The sequence below is a fragment of the Athene noctua genome, chromosome 34, assembly GCF_965140245.1.
Source record: "Athene noctua chromosome 34, bAthNoc1.hap1.1, whole genome shotgun sequence".
Lineage (NCBI taxonomy): Eukaryota > Metazoa > Chordata > Aves > Strigiformes > Strigidae > Athene > Athene noctua.
The window spans coordinates 147,593-167,438 of NC_134070.1; the positions used below are offsets into that span (position 1 = coordinate 147,593).

At 66.1% G+C, this 19,846-nt stretch overlaps 4 protein-coding genes across 4 annotated transcripts in view; 3 read left to right on the forward strand and 1 right to left on the reverse strand.

Moving 5' to 3' along the window:
- SKIC2 (SKI2 subunit of superkiller complex) overlaps window positions 1-1,698 on the forward strand; it is a 13,278-nt gene extending 11,580 nt beyond the window's left edge. The window contains 6 exon segments of the mRNA XM_074930428.1: window positions 3-42; window positions 123-218; window positions 291-427; window positions 846-943; window positions 1,036-1,183; window positions 1,327-1,698. Of these exon segments, the coding sequence (XP_074786529.1) occupies window positions 3-42; window positions 123-218; window positions 291-427; window positions 846-943; window positions 1,036-1,183; window positions 1,327-1,384 (577 nt within the window). The 3' untranslated portion in view covers window positions 1,385-1,698.
- LOC141972579 (uncharacterized) overlaps window positions 1-19,846 on the reverse strand; it is a 710,276-nt gene that overhangs the window by 83,679 nt on the left and 606,751 nt on the right. The window lies entirely within an intron of this gene.
- Window positions 1,856-5,110, forward strand: NEU1 (neuraminidase 1). Its single transcript, XM_074930546.1, has 6 exons — window positions 1,856-1,958; window positions 2,492-2,684; window positions 3,188-3,447; window positions 3,539-3,721; window positions 4,248-4,467; window positions 4,860-5,110. The coding sequence occupies exons 1-6, from the start codon at window positions 1,881-1,883 to the stop codon at window positions 5,078-5,080; spliced, it is 1,155 nt and encodes a 384-aa protein (XP_074786647.1). The 5' UTR covers window positions 1,856-1,880; the 3' UTR covers window positions 5,081-5,110.
- On the forward strand, window positions 5,540-14,312 carry DDX39B (DExD-box helicase 39B). The gene is made up of 11 exons (XM_074930540.1): window positions 5,540-5,637; window positions 6,069-6,289; window positions 6,367-6,494; window positions 6,579-6,671; window positions 7,198-7,381; window positions 7,909-8,027; window positions 11,315-11,446; window positions 12,251-12,360; window positions 12,434-12,578; window positions 13,365-13,512; window positions 14,163-14,312. Exons 2-11 carry the CDS (start codon window positions 6,079-6,081, stop codon window positions 14,177-14,179), a joined length of 1,287 nt encoding a protein of 428 aa, XP_074786641.1. The 5' UTR covers window positions 5,540-5,637; window positions 6,069-6,078; the 3' UTR covers window positions 14,180-14,312.

The following is a 19,846-nucleotide window of genomic DNA, read 5'->3' on the forward strand; positions in this document are numbered from 1 at the left end:
TACGACCTCGTCGCCGACCGCACCGCTGTCGACCGCCACCTGGTGAGCCCCGCGCGGGGGGGGGGGCGCGGCGGACACCCCCCGGACCGACAGCACCTCCTGACCCCCCCTGACCCCCCCAGAACCGCCTCCGGGACGAGGGGCGGATCCGGTTCCTGCACCTGGGCCTGGGCGCCGACACGCTGGGGGTCGTTTTCACGGAGCTCTACAGGGAGAAGGTGCCGGGGGGGGGTTTGGGGGGGATTTGGGGAGGTTTTGGGGTCTCCGCTGACTCCCTGACCCCCCCCCAGGTGCTGGCGGCGGTGGCGGGGACCCCCCGGGAGGGGCTGGTGCGGCGGTTCCTGGATGCGGCCGTGGCCGCTTACCCCGACCTGGGCTACGACCAGACCCGCCTGCGGGCACTGGGCTTCGGCGACGGCGACGTCACGTACGGGGAGGGGGGGGGACACGGCGAGGGGCCCCCTCGCGGCGATTCGGGGTCCCGGAGGGTGCTTGGGGCCCCCCCGTGGCATTTTTGGGTCTTGGGCGGGGGGTGTGTGGGGGCTCCTCCACGGCGATCCGGGATCCCAGGGGGGTCTGGGGGGCCCCGCGGTGATTCGGAGTCTCGGAGGCGTGTTGGGGCCCCCCCGCGGCGATTTGGGGTCCGGGGAGGGTGTGGGGGTCCCTCCGCGGCAATTTTGGGTCCTGGGGGTGTTGTGGGGCCCCCCCGCGGCTCTTCGGGGTCCCGGAGGGGAGTTTGGGACCCCCCACAGCAATTGGGGGTCCTGGGGGGGCGTTGGGGCGGTTGTTGACCCCCCCGCGGGTGCTGCCCGTCCCCCAACGTCCCCCCCCGTGTCCCCCCCCAGGCAGCTGGTGGCCGCGGGGGTCCTGACCGTGCGCGATGCCGGGAGCTGGTGGCTGGCGGTGCCGGGGGTCGGGCGCTTCGTCCGGGCCTTCATCCGCGGTGCGTGGGGACCCCCCCTGTATCCCTCCCGCCCAAAATCGCTGCCTCCTCCCCTGCGCCCTCGGTGTGACCCCTGACCTCTGACCCCGCAGGGCGCCGGGCGCTGCTGGGCGCCGTCCGCCGGTCGCGGCACCGGGAGGTGCCTCTGGGGGAGCTGCGGCAGCGAAGGGCCCCCCCGGGCGCCCGCCTGGGGGTCGGGTACCTGCTGCACGACCTGCTGGGGGCTCAGCTGCTGCGCAGGTGCGTGACCTCTGACCCCCGCGTGACTCCGGGGCTGTGGCGGCCCCTCCTGGGTGACCCCTGACCCTGTGTGACCGTTGGCTGCTCCCCAGGGGGGACCTTGGGTGGCCCCTGAGTGACCCCTGACCCTTTCATGACCCCAGGGTGAATCTCGAGTTGCCCCCGGGTGACCCCAGACCCATGGGTGTGACCTCTGGGTGACCTCTGACCCCTGCTTGTGACCCCTGACTCCCCCCCACAGCGTCCCCACCCCCTCCGGCCCGATGCTGCGATTGGCCGAGCCCTGAGCGGACGCTTCCCAGCATGCCCCGGGGCCTCCCGGCCCGAGGGGGGTGTGTGGCCTCGTCTAGGCCACGCCCCCTCCCGCGAAGGGGGGCGGGGCTAAGGCAGACCCCAGCCTTTAAAGGTACACGGGTGGGGCAGAGCCGCCTTCGCCCCGCCCCCGCTCGGCACGGGGCGGGGCCGGGGGGGGTTTGAGGGGCGCAAAAAAGTGCAATAAAGCTGCGACAAACCGGCTTTTCCGAAGTTATTTTTGTTTTTTTTTTCCCCGCAAAACCCGGCCCCGTTGCCCGCCGGCGGGCCCCACCGCGCCGCCTATCTCCGGCCGTTGCCGCTTTAAGGCCGGGCCCCGCCCTACGGCGCGCGGGCGGCGTCACGTGACGGCGGCGCTTCCGGGTGGCTTCTTAAAGGGGCCGCGATGGCTCCGTGGCGGCTCCTCCCGGGGCTGCTCCTGGCGATCGGCGCCGCCGCCCGTTGGGTCGCGACCCCCGAGACGGTACCGGGGGTGGGACGGGACCCCCCCACATCCCCCCACCCGCGTCCCGGGACCCCCAAATACCCCCCGGGGATCCCCACCCCCCCCACACCGTGTCCCTGCTGCCCCCCGGTACCATCAGTGACCCCGTTAGTGCCCCCCGGGGCCCCCCCACACCCCCAGTGCGCCCCCAGCACCTCCCCGCCCCCATCAATGCTCCCCGACCCCCCCAAACCCCCCTCGCCCCCCCAGTACCCCCCAACACCCCCATTAATGCTCTTCGGCCCCCCCAATGCCCCCCCACACCCCCATTAACGGGCCCTCAACCCTCCCCATCCCCTTGACCCCCCCCCAAACCCCAATCACACTCCTAAAGCCCGCCCCTCGCGCCCCATATTTTCCCTTTTTATCCCCATTTATAGCCCCCCCATCTCACTAACAGCTCCCAGCACCCTCAATCCCCGCCCCACCCCCATATTCCCCCATTTTTCCCCCATTTATCCCCCCCCCCCCGCTCCCCATTAACCCCCCCTCGTCCTTGTGTCCCCCCCCAGGTGCGCCCGCGGGTGGTGCGGGAGCAGCTGCTGTGGGTGAGCGGGGAGGGGCGCGGGGGGGTCCACACCTTCCGGGTGCCGCTGCTGGTCGTCACCCCCGGGGGGGCCCTGCTGGCCTGCGCCGAGGGCCGCAAGCGCTCGGCTGCCGACGTGGGGGCCAAGGTCATCGCCTGCCGCCGCTCCCCTGATGGAGGTGGGGGGGGGCTCGGGGGGGCTCAGAGTTCCCTGGGGGGGGTGCGGAGGTCTTGGAAGGGGATCCGGGGGATTTTTGGGGGTGTCTGCGGGGGAATCTGGGGAGTGCCAGAGGATTTGGGGGAGTCTGGAGGGGATCGGGGGGGGGCTGGAGGGGGTTTGGGGGTGTGAGAAGGTTTGGGGGGTGTGAGAAGGTTTGGGGGGGCCTTTGGGGGGTTTGGGGGGTGTGAGAAGGTTTGGGGGGGCCTTTGGGGGGGTTTGGGGGGTGTGAGAAGGTTTGGGGGGGCTGGAGGGGATTTGGGGGGATCTGAAAGGCTTTGGGGCGATTGTGGGGGTCTGGGGGGATCCTGCAGGGTCTGAGACTGGACCTGGGGGGGCCAAAGTTTTGAGGGGGGTCTGGGGGAACCTGGGAGGGGTCACGGTGGGGGTGGGGGGACACTGGGGTCTCCCTGGAGCGTTTGGGGGTCCCGTGGGGGGGGGATTGACCACGTGTGTCCCCCCCAGGCGCGACGTGGGGTCCCACGCGGGTGGCGGCGGACGACGGCTGGGGGGGGGACGGGCTGAGCCTGGGGGCGCTGGCGGTGGCGGGGGGGGAGGTGCTGCTGCTCTTCGCCCGCTGCGCCCACCCCCCCCAGGCCTGCGGCCCCCCCGGGACCCTCCTCCTGCGCAGCCGCGACGACGGCGTCTCCTGGGACCCCCCCCAGAACCTTTCGGGTGTCCTCGACAACCAGGTGTTCGCCCCTGGGCCCGGGTACGGCATCCAGGTACTGGGGGGGGGGTCACAGGTGCCCGTGGGGGGGTCGCAGGTACCCGTGGGGGGGTCCCAAGGCTCTGTCTGTGTGTCCCCCCCCGCAGAAGCAGCGGGCGCCGGCGCGGGGGCGCCTCATTTTCTGCGGCCACGGGACGCTGGAGCGCGACGGCGTCTGGCTGCTGCTGAGCGACGACGGGGGGCGGCGCTGGCGGCGGGGGGGGGCCCTGCCCGCCATCCCCTTCGACGCCCCCCGGCACCCCCGGGACTTCACCCCCGATGAGTGTCAGGTTGGGGGGGGGGGGGTCTGGGGAGGGTTTCAGGTGTTTTAGAAGGATGGGGGGGGTCGGTTTGGGGATTTGGGGATCCTGAGGGGACCCCCCCCGGCGTCTGTGGGAGCGGGAGGGGACTCCAGTGTTGGGGGGGGACACGCGGGGGTATGGGGGTGTCCCTGGGATGTGGGGGGGTGGAGGGGGGGGTCTAAGGCCTGTTGGGGGGGTTCTGGGGATGTGAGGGCGGTGTCGCAGGGCTGTAGGGGGGTCCCAGGGGTGTAGGGGGGTGTCTCAGGGCTGGTGGGGGGGTTCTATGGGTGCGGGGGGGGGGTCTATGGGTTTGTTGGGGGGTTTCCAGGGCTGGGGGGGGGTCTCAGGGCTGGTGGGGGGGTTCTATGGTTGCAGGGGGGGGTCTGGGGGTGTGTTGGGGGGGTTCCAGAGCTGGGGGGGGGGTCCCAAGGGTGCAGAGGGGGTCCGAGAGCTGTGGGGGGGTCCCAGAGCTGTGGAGCTGAGCCAGGCCCCCCCCTCGCCCCCCCCCCCGCAGCCCTACGAGCTCCCCGACGGCTCCATCGGCGTCAACATCCGGAACCAGGGGGGGTTCCGGTGCCGGTGCCGGATGGTGGCGCGGAGCTGGGACGGGGGCGAGAGCCTCCCCCCCACCGCCGTCACCTTCCAGCCGGCGCTGCCCGACCCCCCCGCGGCCGCCAGCGTCCTCCTCACCGCGGGGACCCTCTTCTTCAGCAACCCGGCCCACGAGAGCCAGCGTGAGCGGGGACGGGGGCGCGGGGGGGCTGCAGGGGTCATGGGGGGACGCGGGGGGGGACGCGGGGGGGCTGTGGGGGGACACGGAGGGGCTGCGGGGGTCATGGGGGGCACAGGGGGGACGCGGGGGGGCTGTGGGGGGGCACGGGGGCTTTTGGGGACACGCTGAGGGGACGCAGGGGGGGCTGGGGGCGTGGCCTGTCATACTGGGTGGGCTCGGAATGGCGTGGGGGGCGTGGCCTGTGGCGCCGGCAGGCGTGGTCTGGCGGTCGGGGCGTGGCCCTTGTCGCCGGGCGGGCGTGGTCTGGGGATTGGGGGCGCGACCTGCGGCGCTGGTGGGCGTGGTTTGGCGGGGTGGGGTGGGCGTGTCCCCACAGCCCGGCCCCGCCCCCAGGGGTGAACCTGACCCTGCGCTGGAGCTTCACCAACGGCAGCAGCTGGTGGGGGCGGGGCCTGCAGGTGTGGGCGGGGCCAAGCGGGTACTCGGCGATGGCGGCGCCGCCCCCCCACGCCCAGGGCCCCTCCCCCGTTCTGTACATCATCTACGAGAAGGGGCGGAGCATCCCCACCGAGACCGTCTCATTGGTCACCGTCAGCATCGCCGGCGACCTCTGACCCCGCCCTCGGCCCCGCCCCCGCGGCCTGTCAATAAAGGGTTTTCACGGCTCCTCCCGGCTCCGCCTCATCGCTCGGGGGGGCCCCGGGTGTCCCCGCCCCCCCCCGGTACCGGGCTGCGCCTGCCGGCGGGGGGCGTGGCCACGCGGCGGCGGGAACCGTCGCCATAGCGACGCGGTGGCGGCGGGTTCGGGGCGGGGCTCCCTGCCGGGGCCGTCGCCCTGGCGACGGGAGCGCCCGTTCTCTATCGAAGGACCCCGGCGCCGAGCTGCCCGCGGCGGCGCCTGCTCGGAGGTCGCTCCCCGCGGGGGGCGGCGGGAGCCGCGACCGGGTGACGAGAGCCGCGGCGGGGGACACGCTGCCGGTGCCGGAGCAGCGGGTGTGTACGTGGGGGTGCGAGCGGCGGGAGCGCGGTAGGAAGCGATGGCGATCAGGCGATCGCGATGGGCAGCCCCGCGGCGGTGAGGGGGACTTAACGAGACGTAGTGGGCGGTCCCGGAAGTGACGCCGACGCAAGCCCCGCCCACTCCCTCCCGCGGCCGTCGCAGCGCTCGGCGGTAAGTGATGGCGGCGCGGCCCGGCCCGGCCCCGCCATCGGCCCCGCATCGCCGCTCCCGCCGCCCATCGGCGCCCCGCGCCCGCCGATACCCCGCGGCCGGGGCCGCCCGCGCCCGCCGCCGCCGCCCGGGGACGGAGGGAGCGGAGGGAAGGGAGGAGGGAGGGAAAGGAGGGGGGCGCGCGGGGAGGGGGCGCCCCCGGCCCGCCGCCATTGTGGGCGCCAAGATGGCGGCGGCGGGGCTGAGGGGGAAGGTGATGAAGAAGAGGAGAAGGAGGAGGAGGACGAAGGGCAGGACGCGCGCACACAGCGCGGGGGGGCGGGCCGGTGTTTTGGCGGGAAGGGCGGGGATTGGTTGTGGCAGCGCCCCGGCTGCCGGTTGTGGGGCGCTCCCCCCCCCCGTATTTTCTGACCCTTCTCCCGTCCCCGCAGCCCCGTCAAGATGGCGGAGAACGACGTGGACAACGAGCTGCTGGATTATGAGGATGACGAGGTGGAAAACGCGGCGGGGGGCGACGGGGCCGAGGCGCCGCCCAAGAAGGACGTGAAGGGCTCCTACGTCTCCATCCACAGCTCCGGGTTCCGCGACTTCCTCCTCAAACCCGAGCTGCTCCGCGCCATCGTCGACTGCGGCTTCGAGCACCCCTCGGAAGGTGCCCGCGGGGGTCGCGGGGAGGGGGGGGTTTGGGGGGGGTTCGGGGCGTTTTAACCCTCCCGCCTCGCCCCGCAGTGCAGCACGAGTGCATCCCGCAGGCCATCCTGGGCATGGACGTGCTGTGCCAGGCTAAATCCGGCATGGGCAAGACGGCCGTGTTCGTGCTGGCCACCCTGCAGCAGCTGGAGCCCGTCACGGGGCAGGTGAGAGCCCCCCCGGGGGGTCTGGGGGGTTTGGGGGGGCGGTTTGGGCAGCGCTGAGGCGTCCCCCCCGCCCTCTGCCCGCAGGTGTCGGTGCTGGTGATGTGTCACACGCGGGAGCTGGCGTTCCAGATCAGCAAAGAGTACGAGCGCTTCTCCAAGTACATGCCCAGCGTGAAGGTGAGGGGCTTTGGGGGGCTGCTGGGGGGGTTTGGGGGGGTCCTGAGGGGCCCTGGGCGGGGTTGGGCGGATCCGGAGGGCCTTTAGCGCTGTCTTGGGGGGGGTTGAGGGTGTTTTAGGGGTGTTTAGAGGGATTCGGGGGAGGGTTGGGGGGATTCTGGGTGGGGTTGGAAAGTTCCGAGAGTTTGGGGGGGATCTTGGGGGGCGTTTGTTGTGTCTTGGGGGGGGTTTGAGGGCGTCCTGGGGGGTTTAGGGGGATCCTGGGGGTGTTTGTGGTGTCCGGGGGGGCGCTGGGGTGCTGGGGTCAGCATTAAGGGCAAAAATAGGTACAAAAAATGGAAAATAGGGTGTGTGGGGGCTCTGAGGAGGAGAGGGGATACGGGGGGGCCATCAGGAGGATTTTGGGTCTCGTTTGCCTTCAGCGAAGGAATCTCAGATTCTTTAGGGGACCCCGAAATCGTGGAGGGAAAGAGAGAGTGTTTGGGGGGTTTTGGGGGGTTCGGGGGTCTGAGCGTGCCCCCCCCAGGTGGCGGTGTTCTTCGGGGGGCTGTCGATCAAGAAGGACGAGGAGGTGCTGAAGAAGAACTGCCCCCACATCGTGGTGGGGACCCCGGGCCGCATCCTGGCGCTGGCCCGCAACAAGAGCCTCAACCTGAAGCACATCAAGCACTTCATCCTGGACGAGTGCGACAAGATGCTCGAGCAGCTCGGTGGGTCCGGGGGGGGGCACGGGGGGGGACGCTGGGCCTCTGGGAGGCGTCTGGGGGGACCCCGACACCCCCTTCCAACCCCACAGCAGAGGTCCCGTGTTGGGGTCCCTTCCCCCGGAGGGGGTTCCCCAGCTCTATAATAGCCCCCCCCCAGCCCCGTAACACGCCCCCAGCCGCGCTGTACCCCCTTAATCTCCATCTCTGCTCCTTGGGGACCCCAACATCCCACCACAGCCCCACAGCGGGGACCCTGTGTTGGGGTCTCTTTCCCTGGGCGGGTTTCTCTGACCCCATAACTGCTCCTCCAGCCCCGTAACTGCCCCCCCAGTCTCATAACGATCCCCCCATCCCCCTTGTACCCCCGTAATACTCAATTTTGCCCATCGGGGGACCCCAACATCCCACCACAGCCCCACGGCGAGGATCACGTATTGGAGTTTTTTCTTCCTAGTGACTTTCCCTGACCCCCCAACACCCCCCCCATTTCCCTCTACCCCCCCCTAATCCTTTTCTCCGCCCCCCCCCAGACATGCGTCGGGACGTCCAGGAGATTTTCCGCATGACCCCGCACGAAAAGCAGGTCATGATGTTCAGCGCCACGCTCAGCAAGGAAATCCGCCCCGTCTGCCGCAAATTCATGCAAGACGTAATTACCCCTTCTACCTTCTTTGCCCCCGGCGCCCGCCCCGGCGCGGGGGGCTGCCCCCCGCCCCCCCTGCGGAAGATCTCTCGGGTCTCCCCCTTCCAGCCGCCCCCTTTTTTTTTCCTCCTCCTCCTCCTCCTCCTCCTCCTCTTCCTCGCTCCGTCCCGCCCGTCCCCCAAAAACCGCCCGGCGGACGGCGAAGAGCCCCCCCACCCGCACTCGAAGCAGTAAGTGCCTGCGGCTCGCTCTCTGTCTCTCTCTCGCTCGGGGGGGGGGGAAGACAAACGGGGGGCCCCCCCGGCCCCCCCCCTACGCCCCTTCCCCGACGCTCCGGCAGACGGCGGCGAGGAGACGGCGGGACCCGGACGGCCTCGGCACGACGCGGCGCGGCCTCGGCTCGGCCCGGCCCGGACTCCTCCAGGCGCCCGGAACCCCCCGAATCCTTATCCTGGAGCCGGCGGAGAGCAGGATTTTTTTGGGGGGGGTGGGGGGGTTGGTTGGGGGGATGTGGGAGGAGGGGGGTGTTCGGGGAGGGGTACTGGGAGGATGGGGAGGAACTGGGAGGAGGTGGAGGGGTGTCGTACCCCGGGGCGTGGGGCCTCTCGCCTGAGGGACAGCAGGGGGGAACCTGTTGGGGTGTCCCCGGGGGTGTGCTGGGGTGCAGGGACCCCCCCCGAGCACCCGTAGATCTGTATGGGGGTGCAGGGACCCCCCCGGAGCACCCATAGATATATATGGAGGTGCTTGGCGGTATATTTGGGGTGCAGGGACTTCCTCAGAGCACTCATAGCTACATATGGGGGTGCCTGGGGCTTTATTGGGGTGCAAAGACCCCCCCAGAGCCTTTATAGATGCGTATTAGGGTGCAGGGACACGCACACTCTCCCCAGCACTATAGTTCTATATGGGGGTGTATCTGGGGTGCAGGGAGCAATGGGGACCCATCGAGTGTTTTATGGGTCCAAGTTGGGGTCCCCAGAACTGTATTGGGGTGCAGGGACCCATATTTGGGTCCTTGGGGGCTCTTTAGGGGTCCCAGGAACCGTATTGGGGTGCAGGGACCCGTATTTGGGTCGTTGGGGGCTCTTTAGGGGTCCCAGGAGGTGTATTGGGGTGCAGGGACCCGTATTTGGGTCCTTAGTGGCTCTTTAGGGGTCCCAGGAGCTGTATTGGGGTGCAGGGACCCGTATTTGGGTCCTTTGGGGCTTTTTAGGGGTCCCAGGAGCCGTATTGGGGTGCAGGGACCCGTATTTGGGTCCTTAGTGGCTCTTTAGGGGTCCCAGGAGCTGTATTGGGGTGCAGGGACCCGTACTTGGGTCCTTTGGGGCTTTTTAGGGGTCCCAGGAGCCGTATTGGGGTGCAGGGACCCGTATTTGGGTCCTTAGTGGCTCTTTAGGGGTCCCAGGAGCTGTATTGGGGTGCAGGGACCCGTATTTGGGTCCTTGGGGGCTCTTTAGGGGTCCCAGGAGCCGTATTGGGGTGCAGGGACCCGTATTTGGGTCCTTGGGGGCTCTTTAGGGGTCCCAGAGGCTGTATTGGGGTGCAGGGACCCGTATTTGGGTCCTTGGGGGCTCTTTAGGGGTCCCAGGAGCCGTATTGGGGTGCAGGGACCCGTATTTGGGTCCTTAGTGGCTCTTTAGGGGTCCCAGGAGCTGTATTGGGGTGCAGGGACCCGTACTTGGGTCCTTTGGGGCTTTTTAGGGGTCCCAGGAGCCGTATTGGGGTGCAGGGACCCGTATTTGGGTCCTTGGGGGCTCTTTAGGGGTCCCAGAGGCTGTATTGGGGTGCAGGGACCTGTATTTGGGTCCTTGGGGGCTCTTTAGGGGTCCCAGGAGCCGTATTGGGGTGCAGGGACCCGTATTTGGGTCCTTGGGGGCTCTTTAGGGGTCCCAGGAGCCGTATTGGGGTGCAGGGACCCGTATTTGGGTCCTTAGTGGCTCTTTAGGGGTCCCAGGAGCTGTATTGGGGTGCAGGGACCCGTATTTGGGTCCTTGGGGGCTCTTTAGGGGTCCCAGGAGCCGTATTGGGGTGCAGGGACCCGTATTTGCGTCCTTGGGGGCTCTTTAGGGGTCCCAGGAACCTTATTGGGGTGCAGGGACCCGTATTTGGGTCCTTGGGGGCTCTTTAGGGGTCCCAGGAGCCGTATTGGGGTGCAGGGACCCGTATTTGGGTCCTTGGGGGCTCTTTAGGGGTCCCAGGAGCCGTATTGGGGTGCAGGGACCCGTATTTGGGTCCTTGGGCGCTCTTTAGGGGTCCCAGGAGCCGTATTGGGGTGCAGGGACCCGTATTTGGATCCTTGGGGGCTCTTTAGGGGTCCCAGGAGCCTTATTGGGGTGCAGGGACCCGTATTTGGATCCTTGGGGGCTCTTTAGGGGTCCCAGGAACCGTATTGGGGTGCAGGGACCCGTATTTGGGTTCTTGGGCGCTCTTTAGGGGTCCCAGGAACTGTATTGGGGTGCAGGGAGCCCCTGGAGCCATATTGGGGGGCAGGAAACTGTATTTGGGTCCCTGGTAGCTCTTTAGGGGTCTCTGGGCTCATATTGGGGTGCAGACAGACGTAATGGGGTCCTAGTGACCCATATTGGGGTCCCTGGGGGCTGTTTTGGGGTCCCAGAGGCTGTATTGGGGTACAGGGAACTGTAGAGTCCTCATGGGGCCGTATTGGGGTATCAGTTGCCGTATTGGGGTGCAGAAAATTACATAAGGGGTTCTGGGATCTCCTGGGGTCCTGAGGGGGTTTTGGGGGGTTCCAGTGGCTGTATTGGGGTGCAGAAAGCCACTTGGGGGTCCCTGGGATCTCTTTTGGGGTCCCCGGGGGGCCGTATTGGGGTGCTAGGAAGCCGTATTGGGGTACAAGGACCCTATGGGGCCATATTGGGGTCCATGGGGGCTTTTTTGGGGTCCCGGTGGCCATATTGGGGTGCAAGGAGCCCCATGTGCCATATTGGGGTTCTAGGGGCCATACTGGGGTGCAGAAAGTCACTTGGGGGTCCCTGGGATCTCTTTTGGGGTCCTGGGGGCAGTGTTGGGGTACAGGGAGCCCCTGTGGGGCCATATTGGGGTGCAGAAAGTCACTTGGGGGTCCCCGGGACCTTTTTTGGGGTCCCGGGGGCCGTGTTGGGGTGTAAGGAGCCATATCGGTATATAGGAAGCTCCTAGGGCAGTACTGGGGTGCAGGGAACAACGTAGGGGTCCCCGGGATCTCTTTGGGGTCCCGGGGGCCGTGTTGGGGTGCAGGGAGCCCCCGGGGGGGGGCGCGGGGGGGGCTCAGCGCCGTGTCCCCCCCCCAGCCCATGGAGATCTTCGTGGACGACGAGACGAAGCTGACGCTGCACGGCCTGCAGCAGTACTACGTCAAGCTCAAGGACAACGAGAAGAACCGCAAACTCTTCGACCTGCTCGACGTCCTCGAGTTCAACCAGGTGCGGGGGGAGCCCCGAAATCGGGGGGGGCACCCCCAAATTCGGGGGGGGCACCCCCAAAGTCGGGGGGGTCTGGGAGCTCCAGGCGAGGGCGCAGGGCGGGGTTTGGGGGAGGGTAGGGGGGGACCTGAAGGTCTGGAGGGGGTTTGGGGGTGTCAGGGCTGGACTAGGAGAGGGTTTGGGGGCGCCCCAATGTTTGGGGGGGTCTAGGAGGGGCTTGGGGGGGCCCCCGAAGTCGGGGGGTCTGGGAGCTCCGGGCGAGGGTGCAGGGCGGGGTTTGGGGGAGGCTGGGGGGCACTTTGAGGTCTGGGGAGGGTTTGGGGGTGTCAGGGCTGGTCTAGAGAGAGTCTTGGGGGGGACCCCAATGTTTGGGGGGGTTTAGGAGGGGGTTGGGGGGACCCCAAGATCTGGGGGGGCTCTGGGGGTTCCCCAGCATCTGTGAGGGGGGTTTGGGGGATTCTAAGGGGGGGACCCCAAGATCTGGGGTTACCCCAGGATCTTGGGGGGGTTCCAGGGAGGGACTCTGATATCTGGGGGGGGCTCTGGGGGTACCTCAGGATCTGAGAAGGGCCTCGGGGGGTTCCAGGGAGGGACCCCAAGATTGGGGGGGGGGGGGTGCTCTGGTGGTATCCGGGGTGTTCCCCAAACTCTGCGCTCACAAGCAGCAGAGGGCTCGGGGGGGCACCCCGATATCTGTGAGGGATCCAGGGGCGGGCAGTAAGGTCCGACCTGCCCCATTCCGGGGTGCTGCCCCCCCCCGACGCCCCGTTTCGGGGTGCTGACCCCCCCTTTTCCCCCCCCCAGGTGGTGATTTTCGTCAAGTCGGTTCAGCGCTGCATCGCGCTGGCGCAGCTGCTGGTGGAGCAGAACTTCCCGGCCATCGCCATCCACCGCGGGATGCCCCAGGAGGAGCGGTACGGCCCGGGGGCTCCGGGGGGGTTTAGGGACCCCCCCCCACAGCCCGTTAACCCCCCCGGCCCCCCCCAGGCTCTCCCGGTATCAGCAGTTCAAGGATTTCCAGCGCCGCATCCTGGTGGCCACCAACCTGTTCGGGCGGGGGATGGACATCGAGAGGGTGAACATCGCCTTCAACTACGACATGCCCGAGGACTCGGACACCTACCTGCACCGGGTGGGGGGGGCTGGGGGGACGGGGGGGGCTGGGGGGGCGGGGGGGGGTGAGGGGGAAGGGGGGGAGCGTGAGTGTAGGATGGGGGGGCTGAGGGGAAAGGGGGGGGCTGAGTGCGGTGTTGGGGAGTCTTGAGGGGAAACGGGGGGCTCCTGATGGCAGTGGGGGGGTCTGAGTGCGGTATTGGGGGTCATGAGGGGAAAAGGGGGGGTCCTGAGGGGAAGGTGGGGGCTGAGTGTAGTATGGGGGGGTCCTGAGGGGAAAAAGGGGGGGTCCTGAGGGCAGTGGGGGGCATCTTGAGGGGAAAGGGGGGGCGGAGTGCAGTATTGGGGGGCCTGAGGGCAGTGAGGGGGGGCTCGGGGGATAAGGGGGGGGGGCAGAGTTCAGTGTTGGGGGTCCTGGGGGTGAAGTGGGGGGGCTGAGGGGAATTGGGTGGGGGCTGAGTACAGTTTTGGGGTTTGTGAGGGGGGGCTGTGGGGGAAACGGGGGGGGGGGCGGGTCCTGAGTGCAGTATTGGGGGGCCCGAGGGGAAACAGGGGGGTCCTGAGGACAATGGGGGGGTCCTGAGGGAAGTGTTGGAGGGGATGAAAACAAGGGGGGGGGGGCTGAGGGTAACGGGGGGGTCCTGAGGGCAGTTGGGGGGCGCTGAGGGCAAGGGGGGGGTACAGGGGGGCTGTAAGCGGAGATGGGGCGCCGGGGGGCGGCTCTGCGGATTCTGGGGGGGTTGCGGGTCTGCGGGGGGTGTGTGGGGAGGGGTCCCCGCGCCCTGACCCCCCCGGCCCCCCCCAGGTGGCGCGCGCGGGGCGTTTCGGCACCAAGGGCCTGGCCATCACCTTCGTGTCGGACGAGAACGACGCCAAAATCCTCAACGACGTGCAGGACCGCTTCGAGGTGAACATCAGCGAGCTGCCCGACGAGATCGACATCTCCTCCTACAGTGAGCGCGGGGGGGCCGGGGGGGTCTGAGGGGGTCCTGGGGGGGTTTGGGGGGTCCTGGGGCACACGGGGGGGGGTCTGTGGGGGTTCTGGGGGTCACATGGTGGGGTTTGGGGGGGTTTTGGTGCACTCTGAGGGGACACGGGGGTGTCTGGGGGCCTCTGAGGGGACACGGGGGGGGTTTGGGGGCCTCTGAGGGGGACATGGGGGGGGTTTGGGGGCCTCTGAGGGGGACCTGGGGGGGGTTTGGGGGGCCTCTGAGGGGGACCTGGGGGGGGTTTGGGGGCCTCTGAGGGGGACACGGGGGGGTTTGGGGGCCTCTGAGGGGGACATGGGGGGGGTTTGGGGGCCTCTGAGGGGGACATGGGGGGGGTTTGGGGGCCTCTGAGGGGGACATGGGGGGGGTTTGGGGGGCTCTGAGGGGGACACGGGGGGGTTTGGGGGGTCCTAGGGCAGTCTGAGGGGACACAGGGGTGTCTGGGGGGGTCTTGGGGGGGTTTTGAGGGTCCTGGGGGGGGGGGTTGGGGATCTCGGGGGTCCTGGGAGGGTCCGTGGGGGGGGTCTGGGTGGCTCCCAGGGCACTGGGGGGGTCTGGGGGGGGTTTCTGGGGGAGATGCCGCCCCCCCCTGACCCCCACTCCCCTCCCCACAGTCGAACAGACCCGATAAGGCCCCCCCGGACGCCCCCGGCCCCGCCAGGACCCGCCGCCGGTGTTACCCCTCCCCCACCGCCCGGCTGCGGGGAGGGGCCGCCCCCCCTCTGCCCCCCCCGGGGGTTTTATAGAAAAAAAGCCTGAAAAGACCAAAAAAAAAAAAAAAAAGAAAAAAAAAAAAAAAAAAAAAAGGAAAAACCGTCCCCAGACGCTGCCGCCCGGGGGGGAAGGGCCGCGGGGACCCCCGACCCCCCCCGGCCCCCGCCCCCCGGCTGTACAATTTCTGGTTTTTTGGTAATAAAGTTGCCTTGACCCGGCCGTGACCTTCGGGCTGGGCAGGGGGCGGGGCCAGGGAGGGGGCGGAGCGATGAATGGGGCGGGGCTTGTGGGAAAGGGGTGGGGTGGGAGGGGCGGGGCTTGGGAAAGTAGGCGTGGTCGAGGGGTGGAGTGAGCATGGAGGGTGGGGCTTTGGGGAGGTGGGTGTGGCCAAACGGTTGTGTGGGAGGGGAGGGGCGGGGCTTGATGAAAACATGGGGAAAAGGGGGGTGAAAAGAACTGGGGAAACTGGGAAAAGCCCAGAGAAAAAGCGGGAAAAAATCTGGGGGAATGGGAAAAAAAAACCCAAAGAAAAAAGGGGGAAAAATAATGGGGGAAAAAAACACGGGGGGTTTAAAAAAACGGAAAAAACACGAAAAAAAGAAAATCACGGGGATAAAAACCGAGAGAGGAAACGCGGGTGGAAAATCTCGCGTGGGAAAAAAATCTCGCGTGGGAAAAAATCTCGCGTGGAAAAATTCTCGCGTGGAAAAAATTCTCGCGTGAAAAAATTCTCGCGTGAAAAAATTCTCGCGTGAAAAAATTCTCGCGTAAAATATTCTCGCGTGAAAATATTCTCGCGTGAAAATATTCTCGCGTGAAAATATTCTCGCGTGAAAATATTCTCGCGTGAAAATATTCTCGCGTGAAAATATTCTCGCGTGAAAATATTCTCGCGTGAAAATATTCTCGCGTGAAAATATTCTCGCGTGAAAATATTCTCGCGTGAAAATATTCTCGCGTGAAAATATTCTCGCGTGAAAAAATCTTGGCGTGAAAGAATTCTCGCGTAAGAATGTGAAAGAAATCTCGCGTGAAAAAATCTCGCGTGAAAATCGTGGAAAAAAATCTTGTGTGAAAAAATTTCGCGTAAAAAAAAATCTCGCGTGAAAAATCTCGTGTAAAAAAAAATCTCGGGTGCGAAAGTTCCGGCAAGGGCGAAGCGCGGGGTGTTACGGGAAAGAGAAAAAATCCCGGGGGAAAACCGGGGGGGAAATCGGGGCCAAAATTTCATGGCAGAAAATTTCGGGGAAAAAAATTCGGAATTTGGAAAAAAATTGAGTGAACCTTTCGGGATTTTCCCTTTTTCGGGAGTTTTAAACATTTTTTAAAACTTTTCTGAATTTTAATTTTTTTTTAACTTTTCATTGGAAATTGTAACTTTTTTTTATTGTTTTTTAAATTTATTGAAATATTTTTGATTCATTTATGTTTTTTTGAAATTAAAAAGAAAATATTTTTGAGATTTAAGATTTTGGGATTTAAAAAATTTTTTTAAAACTTTTGATTTCTTAACTGTTTTCTTGGAAATCTTTTCCCTTCTTGGCGTTCACCTTTATAAATATTTTTTAAATGGTTTGAGACATTTTAAAAATTTTTTATTTCTTTGGATTTTTTTTTTTTTAACTTTTAAAAAACTCTTTAATGTGTTTTTTGGACTTTAAAATGTTTTTTTACTTTTTAGATTTTTTTATTTTATACTTTTTTGGATTTTTTTTAATACTTTTTTTGATTTTTTATTTTTCTGAAACTTTTGGATTTTTTTAGTTTTGCCTTATGGGAAATTTTTTTGACTTTTTTGAAATTTTTTAATTTTTAAAATTTAATTATTTTGATTTTTTTCAATATTTTTTACTTTTGGGGTTTTTTTTATTTGTTGGAATCTTTGGTTTTTTTGGAAATTTTTTACTTTTTTTATTTTTTCTTTTTTTTGAAGTTAATTTTTAGTTTTTCTTGGATGGTTTCCCTTTTTCATTTTTAATTTTTTTTTTTCAACTTTTAGGGGGTTTTTTTTGCATTTTTTTACTTTTTCCATTTTTATTACTCTTTTTAACTGTTTTACTCTTTTTGGTCTTGTTCCATTTTTTATTATTTTGATTTAATTTTCTTGATTACTTCAATTTCTTTTTGCTTTTGCAATTAAAAATTTGAAACTTTTTTTACTCGTTTTGGAGTTTTTCCACCTTTTTTATTTTTTTTCGGATTTTTTCGCTTTTCTCGAGTGTTTTTCTCGTGGCCCAATGGGCGGAGTGAAAGCGAAGGGCGTGGCTTTTGGGGAAGTGGGAGTGGCCGCATTTGAGTGGCAGGGGCAGGGCGTGGCTTACAGAACGGGGGCGTGACCGAGGGGCGGGGTTGGCGGGTAAGGGGCGTGGCTCTCGGAACGCGGGGGCGCGACCGCCTCCCCGCCGCCATCTTGCGGTCGGGCGGGCTCCGCGGCCTCGCCGCCATCTTGGCAGCGGGTGGGCGTGGCCCGGCGGCGCGGTGGGCGTGGCCCGGCGGCCGCTATAAGCCGCTCCCGGGGCCCGGCGCGGTCTCTTGCCGCCGGGCCGCGGGTGAGCCGGGGGGGCCGCGGGGGGCGGCGGGGGGCTGTCGCGGTGATGACGCCAAGGACTAGAGTCTCCGACCCCCCTGAGGACACCACGGGCCTGAGCGACCCCCCCGGGCGCCCCCGGCCCCCCCGGGCCCGCGCTGCGCTCACACCCCCACCCCCCCCCCGTCTCTTGCAGGTGGCGCCGACCGCCGGGGCCGCGATGTCTCCGGTAAGACCCTGCCCGTGTCTGTGTCCCCCCCGCGGGATTATTTCTCCCCCCCCCCCCCCTATATTTCGCCCCCCGGGTCGCGGCGGCGATGAGGAACCGGCTCGAAGAGCGTCTGACCCGCCGTGAGGACACACTCGCAGCGCCCTGAGCCGCCGCCAACCCCCCCCGGGCCCCCCAAACCCCCCCCGGGCCCCCCAAACCGCCCTGGGCCTCCCACCGGGGTCACCCCCCCCTCCATTCCCCCCTTTCCCCCCTCCCCAACCGACACCGTTTGTTTTTCTTCTTCCAGCCCAGACGAAGCTTCGAACCCGGCGGCGCCGCCAGAGGGTGGGGGCGGGGGGTGTGTGTGGGGGTGTATTTGGGTGAAATAAAAGCGAATTTGGGTCCGGAGGGGGGTTCGCTCGCCCGCGCCCCGGGTCACGTGGCCTTCACCCGCTGCCATTTTGGGGGGGAGCGGGGCGGCCGCCATCTTGGGCTCTGGGTGGTTAAAAAAAAAAGAAAAAAAGGGCGGGGGGGCGTGTGCCGGCCCCTCCCCCGGGTGTTTGACCCCCCCGGGCTCTCCCCTCCTCCCGCCGAGGCTCCGGGCCGGACCGAGGCGACGGGGAGCTCCCGTGTCCCCCCCCCCCCCCCGGCGTTCAGGGCCCCCCCGGAGCGCTCCGAGCACTTCCGGGTCACCCCGGACCCCCCCGAGGTGAGACCCTGGGGGGGGGGTCTGTGTTTGCGGGGGGAGGGCTCGGAGGGTCTACGGGGGGGTGTGGGGGGTCTCCTCAGCCCGGGGAGGGGCGCGGGGGGGTCGGTGTCGCCCCCAGCCCCATCTATAGGCCCTTGGGGGGGGTCGTTTTCCCCCTCACCCCCCCATAGGTCCTTTTGGGGGGGCCGTTTCCCCCCCTCCCCCCATAAGCTCCCTTGGGGGTCATTTCCCCTCCCTCCCCCCATAGCCCCCTGGGGGGCCCTGTCACCCCCACCCATGTGGGGGGGGGTCTATCTCCCCCCACCCCCCAACTATGCGATGCGGGGGGGTGTAGTGTGTGTGTGTATGTGTCCCCCCCCTCACTTCACCCCATTTCTCGCAGCCCCCCCCACCCCCCGATGTGGCGCTGGGTCCGGGACCCCCCCTGGGGCCGAGGTCCCCCCTTCCCCCCCGAGCTGCGGGGGGGGGCAGCGGCCCCCCGGACCCCCTGGAGATCTGCTTGGCCCTGGCCCGGCGCCTCTTCGACCTCCTGGCCTTGGGGTGCCTGGGGGGGGCGCGGGCGGCGCTGGGGGCGCTGGGGGTGGGGGGGGCGCTGGGGGCGGCTGGGGCGGGGGGGCCGGGGGGGGCGCAGCTCCAGGGGTGGCGGCGTTCGTGCTGGCGGCGGCGGCGCTGCGGCTGCTCCTGCGGCTGCTCCTGCGGCACCTCCTGCCCCTCGGCGCCCTCTACGCGCTCCTGCAGGCGCTGGTGCTGGCCGCCAGCCTGCGCGCCCCCCCGGGACCCCCCCGCGGGCCCCGGATGGCCGGGAGCCCCCCCCGGGCCCCGCGGCGGAGCCAGCGGGCCCGCCGGCCGAGCGCTGGGACCCCCCCGGCGGGAAGGGAGCGGCGGGGGCGATGGAACGGGAGAGACACGAGGAATAGGGGGACCCCCCCTCCCTCTGCATCGCTGGGACCCCCCCAAGGAGGATCAGGACCCCCCCAGGAACTCGGGGGGTGCCCCCAGGACATCAGGGACCCCCCCCCGGATCACTGGGACCCCCCCAAGGAGGATCAGGACCCCCCCAGGAACTCGGGGGGTGCCCCCAGGACATCAGGGACCCCCCCCCGGATCACTGGGACCCCCCCAAGGAGGATCAGGACCCCCCCAGGAACTCCGGGGGTGCCCCCAGGACATCAGGGACCCCCCCCCCGGATCGGTGGGACTCCCGTGAGGAGGATCAGACCACTCCAGTGCTTTGTGGACCCCCCAAGGAGGATCAGGACCCCCCCAGGAACTTGGGGGGCTCCCCATGGAGGGTCAGACCCCCCCAGGAACTCGGGGGGACGCCCACACCAGGACATCAGGAAACCCCCCGGATCGGTGGGAGCCCCCTAAGGGGGATCAGACCCCCCCCAGAACATCGGGGACCCCCCCCAGGAACTTGGGGGCCCCCCCATGGAGGATCAGAACCCCCCAGGACTTTGGGGCCCCCCCCGGATCGCGGGGGCCCCCCCAGGAACTCGGGGACCCCCGCAAGGACTTTGGGGACCCCCCAGACTTCCCCCCCGCTCCCGGGGAGGTCCTGTGCCAATGAGACCACGCCCACACAGAGGCTCCGCCCCAAAAGAGACCACGCCCACACAGACCCCACACGCTGTCGATTGCTCCGCCCACTGTGACGTCACCACGATCGTGACTCCACCCCCCCACTGTGAAACGTCCGGGTTGGGCCTGAGGCTCCGCCCTCCGACCCTCCGGTAGACCCCGCCCACTGTGACGTCACGATGGATCGTGGTACCGCCCACTGTGACCCACCGCCCCGCGCCGAGGATGAGGCCCCGCCCGCCGACACGCCCCCTCCGTCCCGCGGCCACGCCCCCACGCGCGGTGGTTGTTTTTTTTGTAAATAAACGGGATTTCGGGTCCCAGCGGCCGGTGCCGGTGCCTCGGGGGGGCGGGGGGTCCTGCCCGCACCAAAGATGGCGCCGCCCTCAAAGGAAATGGCGGCCGGATGGGGGGGAGAGGGGCGGGGAGGGAAAATGGCCGCCTCGAAAATGGCGTCGGGCTCTAGGCGCATGCCCGGCGCGCCGAGGACCCCACCGTGGCGGCCTTGCGAACGCCTGATCCCGGTACGGCGCGAGCTGGGACCGAGCGCGGCGGG

Coding starts and splice junctions, on each gene's coding strand:
- NEU1 (XM_074930546.1), top strand. CDS start 1,881: ATGGCTCCGTGGCGGCTCCTCCCGGGGCTGCTCCTGGCGATCGGCGCC. Junction 2,685..3,187: donor CCGCCGCTCCCCTGATGGAG/GTGGGGGGGGGC, acceptor TGTCCCCCCCAG/GCGCGACGTGGGGTCCCACG. Junction 4,468..4,859: donor CCCGGCCCACGAGAGCCAGC/GTGAGCGGGGAC, acceptor CCCCGCCCCCAG/GGGTGAACCTGACCCTGCGC.
- DDX39B (XM_074930540.1), top strand. CDS start 6,079: ATGGCGGAGAACGACGTGGACAACGAGCTGCTGGATTATGAGGATGAC. Junction 6,290..6,366: donor CTTCGAGCACCCCTCGGAAG/GTGCCCGCGGGG, acceptor CTCGCCCCGCAG/TGCAGCACGAGTGCATCCCG. Junction 11,447..12,250: donor ACGTCCTCGAGTTCAACCAG/GTGCGGGGGGAG, acceptor TCCCCCCCCCAG/GTGGTGATTTTCGTCAAGTC.